The sequence below is a fragment of the Mastomys coucha genome, unplaced genomic scaffold, assembly GCF_008632895.1.
Source record: "Mastomys coucha isolate ucsf_1 unplaced genomic scaffold, UCSF_Mcou_1 pScaffold15, whole genome shotgun sequence".
In the NCBI taxonomy this organism is placed as follows: domain Eukaryota; kingdom Metazoa; phylum Chordata; class Mammalia; order Rodentia; family Muridae; genus Mastomys; species Mastomys coucha.
The window spans coordinates 140,522,237-140,529,873 of record NW_022196897.1 but is presented as its reverse complement, the minus strand read 5'-3'; the positions used below and the strand labels follow the sequence as shown (position 1 = coordinate 140,529,873).

Sequence of the window (7,637 nt, the reverse complement as noted above, 5' to 3'; positions counted from 1 at the left end):
AAAAAAAAAAAAGGCTGCTTGCCCCCCCTCCAACTCCTGCTTCTCTCCCTTGCCTCTTTCCCCTTTGTTCCCCCCTCTCTCCACGTGGTCATGGACGGCCCCTTCTCTCTGCCTTTCTCTGCCTCTGCTTCCCTCTTAATTCCCCTCTCCATGCCCTAATAAACTCTATTCTATACTACACTGGTGTATGCCTGGTCCCTCGGGGGGTTGGGATGCTTTGGCATGGGCCCGCTGAGGAACCTTCTTCCCCCACATCCCGCTAGAACATATTCCTATAGCTCTTTCTCTTTTTATGATCACAACACCAGGGATATGAAGCCCTCTTCTGTCCTCCACAGGGACATAGATACACATATATAAACACACAAAACTGTCTCTATATATGGTATATATCTATCTAGGCTGCACTGGAGACTCAGGGTCTCTCTCTACACACACACACACACACACACACACACACACACACACACACACACAGCATCCTTTGATGATGTGGATGAGCCTCGAGCCCTGCCTCCGCACACTCCCCTTTTTATTCCTTTCTACTTTACAACAAACCACATCATTGATGTATTTATTACTGTGTTCATTTTTTTTTTTATCTCCACAAAGGATCAGACAGACAGATCATTGTGTTTATGACATAGCTTCAAAGCTAGGAAAATACTTGGTAAGCAGGTTAAGAAAAGACCAGAAGTAACAATGATCTGGGAACCTGGCCCAGGGAGCCCTTGGAAGAGACCCTCTTCCCTCTCAGGCACAGTACAGTCTCTGTGACTGTACAAAGGACAAGGGCTTCAGTTGCCTGTCTCAGGGCTTGAGCTCTTCAACATACCCCAAACACCCTCAGAGAATGTCAGACCCTTAACTCTGAATGTAGACCCTGCCACCCTTCATGAATCTATTCGGGGCCCTGAAAACAAGGCCAACAGGCTTGAAGCCATGGGGGGTTGGGAGCACCTGTATTGGAGCCTTTCACTCCTCCTTCCTATGGGAGGCAGAACTGGTCCGACCTGTTCTCCCAGGCCACCCAGCCCTGCTCTGTGAACTGGGACTTGCAAGCTATTGCTTCAGTGGTTTTCCTAGACAATCCCCACTCCACCTTTAAAGAACTGAAGTTCCCTTTCTCAGCCTATGTCTAAGCCCACATACACAATCTACCTGGGGAAAGTCACTCTTAGCTGCTCTGCGGTGGGAGCAGAGGACAGGCAGCCTGGGTCTTGATCTTTTAAAGTGTGTTGTTCATTGCACAGATATTGACTGAAGGATTCCTGGGCTGTTCTAGGCACTGTAGATATGTCTATGAGCAGAAGTCTTTGCCTTTTGTAAGACTGGGATGGATGGTGGATGTTGTGTTTTATAAAAAGAAGCCAGGCCCAGCGTGGTGGCGCACGCCTTTAATCCCAGCCCTTGGGAGGCAGAGGCAGGTGGATCTCTGAGTTCGAGGCCAACCTGGTCTACAGAGTGAGTTCCAGGACAGCCAGGGCTATACAGAGAAACCCTGTTTCAAAAAAACAAAAAACAAAAAACAAAAAACAAAACAAAACAAAGGGGTCAGAGAGAGAAGGGACATAGAGAGCAAGGAGGGGCCAAACAACCTCTTTTATAGCAAGCCAGGCCAACCTGGCTGTTGCCAGGTAGTTGTTTAGGCAGCACCTAGAAGGAAGGCTCACAGAGGAGACATGGAAATAAAAAAAAATTGGAGACCAATCTCTACACAGAATTGTTCTTTATCAGAACAACTGGCACAGTAGTGTAAGTCTGAGGCCAGCCTGGTCTACATAGTGAGATCCAGGAAAACCAGAGCTATGCAGAGAGACCTTGTCTCAAAACAACAACAAGAAGTTTATATTTAAAAGGACTTTATGTGTATGAGTGTCTGAATGTGTGTATGTGCACCATGTGTGTGCCTGGTGCTCACAGACACCACAAGAGGATGTTGGATCCCCTAGGACTGGAATTAGTTCTGGAATCTCTTAGAATTGGATAGTAGTGATAGATGTAGGTGCTGAGAACCAAATTAAAGTTCTCTGCTAAAAACTGGCTGGTTTTGTCCATTGACCTTGTTTGGTTTCAGAGCCTGGGACAACAGGCTGAAATGCATATTTCACATACCAAAACAGACTTGGCCTCCAGGTTCTCCCAGCATTCCCCAGACCCTACCTGGCATACCCTGCCCCCAACCCTGAACTTTCCAGCCCAGGGGCTGGGCTGCCCTTCCCCCAGAGGCTCCTCCCTACATAATTGGGACATTTTGGTCTCCTCGAACACTTCTCCTTCTCATCTCTCTCTACTCATATGTTCTCTCTCTTTCTCTCTCCCTCTCCTCTCTCTTCCCATGGTGACTTCCCTGGTTCTTGAGCCAGTGAACCCACCCAAGAGCAATAAACCCGCACTTCATATAAACTAATCTAGCTTGAATTGCCTCATTGCACAGGGCAAACCAGAAAAGCTTACCAGACTGACACAAGTTCAAGCCATCAGAGAAGAAGGAGTCTCAGTGGAGGAAATGTCTCCAGAGATCCAGCTGTAAGTCATTTTCTCAGTTAGTTATCATGGGAAAGGCTCAGCTCATTGTAGGTGGTGCTATCCCTGGGCTGGTGGTCCTGGGTTCTATAAGAAAGCAGGCTGAGGGAGGTGGTGGCGCACGCCTTTAATCCCAGCACTTGGGAGGCAGGGGCAGGCGGATTTCTGAGTTCGGATTTCTGAGTTCGAGGCCAGCCTGGTCTACAGAGTGAGTTCCAGGACAGCCAGGGCTATACAGAGAAACCCTGTCTGGAAAAAGCCAAAAAAAAAAAAAAAAAAAAAAAAAAAAAAGGAAAAAAAAATCAAACAAAAAAGCTGGCTGAGTAGTCATGAGGAGCAAGCCAGTAAGCAGCATCTCCCATCACCTCTGCAGCAGCTCCAGGTTCCTGCCCTGCTTCAATTCCGGTCCTGACCACCTTTGGTGATGAACAGCTATGTGGAAATGTAAGCAGAATAAACTCTTTTCTCCCCAACTTGTTTTTTTGATTTTGGTGTTTCCTTGCAGCAACCCTAAGACAAGCAACAAGTACCCTTAACCACTAATCTACCTCACTAGCTCCCAAAATAAAATAAAATAATATAAGGCACAAAGCAAAAATCTTGGCTCCAAGTAGATGCTCAATCCCATCCTTTAAGTTTGCTGCTAAAGAAACTGAGGCCAAGCCGGGCGGTGGTGGCACATGCCTTTAATCCTGGCACTTGGGAGGCAGAGGCAGGCAGATTTCTGAGTTCGAGGCCAGCCTGGTCTACAGAGTGAATTCCAGGACAGCCAGGACTATACAGAGAAACCCTGTCTCGAAAAATTTAAAAAAAAAAAGAAAAGAAAAAAGAAAAGAAAAGAAAAGAAACTGAGGCAGCAGGGTGTGGTGCTCATCTCTATAATCCTACCCTTAGTGAAACCAAGTCAGCAGGATTGCTGACAGTTCAAAGGGACCTGAGCGACTCTGAGATCAGGGTGTTCCAGGCAGGAGGGGCAGGGAGCAGAAAAGGGGAAGAAAAAGAAAAGGAAAGAACTGAAATGAAACACAAAGAAACCAAGGAGCCGTTAAGATTGCTCAGTGGGTAAAAGTGCTTATTGCTAAGCTTGACATCCTAAATTCAATCCCTGGGTCCCCGTAAAAGGAGAGAACCAACTCCCAGCAGGCCTCGGGCCCGAGCACATGGCATGCACACACCCAGATACACACACCATGCATATGCACTTTAATAGTAAAATAAGTATCTGTAAGACACTCTTACTATGTAGACTGGCTGTCTTGGAGCTTATTGTGTAGATTAGGGTGGCCTCAAACTCACACTGCCTCTCAAATGCGGAAACTAATATCTATTTATGTTTTAAGAGAGTAAGTTCCAGAGGCCAAGTTAGAGGCTGAGGCTGATGGGCAGCTGGGGAAGGATGGGAGGACTGGGGACAAACTTACAGGTCCACACAGCAAAATAAATAATAAACTGAGCACAGAACATCAAAAGCCACCTGTGGCTGGGCGTGGTGGCTCATCCCGCCCCCCACCCCTCCCGCCCTTTCCAGTAATCCTAGCATGCAAAGGTGGAGGCAGGAGAAGCAAAAGTTCAGTTGTCTTTGACTACCTGGTAAGCCTGAAGCCGGCCAAGGCTACTGGAGACATTCCGGGGGGAGGGGCTCTAATGGCTCTTTCTGCCCCCCTTGTCCTGTTTTTTGTCCTGTTCCTTTGAGACCTGGGAACTTAAAAATACTTCTACACAGTAAAGGGCAGCTAACATTCCCTTGGAATACCAGGGATACCGCAGGGAGTAGCAAGGTCAAGGGTCATTTACATTTACATACCAACACCAGAGACTGGCTTGCACTGTTCTACCTGCGGCCCCCACTGTGTCAGATAACCTAGTTCTGACACACTAGAAACCCAGATTTTTTTTTAAAGATTTATTTATTTTATGTGTATGAGTAGTACACTGTAGCTGAACAGATGGCCGTGAGCCACCATGTGTGTGGTTGCTGGGAACTGAACTCAGGACCTCTGCTGGCCCGCTCTGGTGTAATTCACTGTAGCTGTCTTCAGAAGCACCAGAAGAGGGCATCAGATCTCATTATGGGTGGTTGTGAGCCACCATGTGGTTGCTGGGATTTGAACTCAGGACCTTCGGAAGAGGAGTCAGTGCTCTTACCCACTGAACTATCTCGCCAGCCCAGAAACCCAGATTTTTTTGTTTTGTTTTGTTTTTTTGTTTTTTGAGACAGAGAAACTGTGTAGCCTTGGCTGTTCTGGAACTCACTCTGTAGACCAGGCTGGCCTCCAACTCAGAAATACGCCTGCCTCTGCCTCCCAAGTGCTGGATTAAAGGCGTGTGCCACCACCACCCAACAGAAACCCAGATTTTTAAGTGAAATACCTACATTTAAATTTTATTTTGAGCTGGGCATGCCTTTACTTTTAAAAAGTTTTTTTAAAAAAAGATTTATTTATTTTATGTAAGTACATAGCAGAAGAGGGTGCCAGATCTCATTATGGATGGTTGTGTGGTTGTGAGTCACCATGTGGTTGAGCCATCATCTCTCCAGCCCTTTTCTACATTTATTTATGTATAAGTATATGTGTGTGGTGTCAGGAGATGATTCCCTTTTACTATGTGGCAGGTGATTTACCCTGAACCCTCTCATGAATATCTTTTTCCTGTTGTATTGCTCTGGCCAGACCTCCAGTATCCTGTTGGGGTCACGCTAAAATGAATCCTTGCCTCATTCCTGGCATGAAGGCCATCTATTGTGTTTTCCCATTGTAGTACATTTCACCATGGTTCTTGTTTTATTTGCAGTTTGTTCTAATTTCACTATTTTGACATTTATTATTTGGAGGTGGGGGTCTCATGGATCCCAGGCTGACCTCTGTCTCAGTGTACCAAACCTCCTGCCTTCACTCCCCACATTGGAGTGCCTTCACTACTCACATTGGAGTGCCTTCACTCCCCACATTGGAGTGCCTTCACTCCCCACATTGGAGTGCCTTCACTCCCCACACTGGAGTACCTTCACTCCCCACATTGGAGTGGCTTCACTACTCACTGGAGGTAGGACACAGGGAGAGGGGCTTCTATCTAGAGAATCCACAGCATGGGGAAAGACCCAAGATTCTAAAGTTCCGTACCCATATAAACCTCTTCCACAGGCCATTTGCACAGACTGCTCTGTGACAAGCACCAGGGGAGCGTCAGGCCTGCACCCATGGGAAGGAGAGGGTCAGCAGCCTATAACCCAGGCTGACCTGAAACTCAAAATCCTCCTGCCTCAGCTTCCTGAGTGCTGTAGACTGCTCAGGGGAAGCCTGCTGATTCTCCTTGGTCAGCAGGTAGGCTATGAGGTGGCTTAGCCTGTGCTTTAGAGGGGTGGTGCCATCTCGGGGCTAAGAAAGGAACCTCAGAAGCTCAGCCTGAGTGGATTGGACACGTGTCATTGGTAAAAACATTTATTGAGATTTATTGAGCACTTTCCAGGCCATGGGTACTTCGGCCAGCCCTTTGCACATTTTAACATACTATGTCCTCAGGACACTCTAGGAGGTAGTGCTCTACGAAGTCCTGTTGTACAGGTGAGGAACATGGAGCAGAAAGAGGTGATGAGCCCTGCTCAGGTCACACTGGTGACTCAGAAGCAAGGGCTGGCTGGCAGCTCCAGTCTAAGCCCCGGGTTAAGTGCCTCTTCCATACTCACCTCATGTAGTCATCTCAGGACTCGTCAGGAAGTGTTTAACACAAGGACTCCAACCACATCCAGCTAGCATCCAAAAGAGCAGCACAACCGGAGGCCACCCCAGATAACCCGGATAGGTGGATGGGAGCACCCTACCGTCTCTTGGAGGATATGCCTAAGTGCCAGCTTCCATCAGCCAGCCCCTGGGCACTTCATGTTCTGGCTATCCCTCTTACCACTGCTGTGCCCGGGAGCTACATGCCTGCCTTAGAGCCTGTGAGTACTGCAGATTTCCCCAGATAATCGCGGGGCATAGGAGGCCAGCGGTGGGACAAGGCTGATACAGGAACTTCCAAAAGGGATTGTGCTAGTGCACCCTCCCCCGCTCCCAACACACACACCTCCAGGAAGTCCAGCCTGGTTACTCTGAGGCCTGGATGTAGACTGGGACAGCGAGCATGGCACACCCTCCTTCAGTGCCAGCCTGCAGCTCGGCAAGTGCCAGGTTGGAGCCCAGACCCTCTGTGTGCCCAGGCACCACCAGCTCTGGGTCCCCACCCACCACAATGGACAACACAGCGTCCTGTTCAAAGGGTGGCTTGCCAGGGGCAGCTTCGGGAGAGGGCCCTGCTGCCTTCAGCTCCTCCAGCCCCAGCGGGTCCGGCATGGGGTTTTCTTCCTTGTGCACGCTGGAGGCGATGCTGCTGCTCCCACACGCTGTTGCCCTCCTCCGGGGAGGCCGCCGGGTTTGCAGGTCCTTGTCCTTTGTGGGACCCAGGCGGCAGCGGTGATCCTTGAGGTATTTGTGTCGTGAGAAGCCCTTGGCACAGCCTGCACAGCGGAACTTGTAGTTGCCCGTGTGCGCGCGCTGGTGCTCTGCTAGGTGGGCTCGCCGGCTGAAGGACTTGCTGCACAGCCCGCACTTGTGGAGCTTCAGGCCTGGGGAATGAGGAGTCATCAGGGAGAGGCACCACATCTCACCTTGCACATGTCCCACCCGGGAATGACCGCAGGCGCTGTGCGGTTGGACCTCAACTGGCTCCATTGTGGCTTCTCACCTTTTCCCCACCACCCACTCCTTCACTCTGTGCTGCTCCCTGCTCCTGGGCCTTCGTACTTGCTGTTCCCGTGTCTGAAGTAATCAGCTAAAACTTGGTGAACTCTGTAGGTCACATCACCTCTCACCTGGAGGACCAGGCACAGCCGCCTCTTCTAGGCTGCAGGCCTCACCTGTGCCCCTCAGACCATGGCCAGTGGGAGAGAGATGCTTTGTAAGGCACAGAAGAGTAGAAGGCTTGATGTCCAAACTCTGCTCGGAGGCCTCCTTTCCCACAGAGCAGGATGCAGTGTGCCCGGCCCTCCTCAGCCCTTTGCTCTGTGCTTATGCCTCCTCTTCCCCCTCCATCACCCCTTTCCCTTTCCTTCCTTCCTTCCCTCCCTCCCTCCC

At 49.6% G+C, this 7,637-nt stretch overlaps 1 protein-coding gene across 3 annotated transcripts in view; it reads right to left on the bottom strand.

Annotated features, from left to right (window-relative positions):
• Window positions 1–5,950: 5,950 nt before the first annotated feature.
• Znf341 (zinc finger protein 341) overlaps window positions 5,951–7,637 on the bottom strand; it is a 39,080-nt gene continuing 37,393 nt past the window's right edge. For all 3 annotated transcript variants that reach the window (XM_031372382.1, XM_031372383.1, XM_031372384.1), the window contains one exon: window positions 5,951–7,129. In XM_031372382.1, coding sequence (XP_031228242.1) covers window positions 6,612–7,129 — 518 coding nt within the window. In that variant the 3' untranslated portion in view covers window positions 5,951–6,611. The remainder of the gene's footprint in view (window positions 7,130–7,637) is intronic.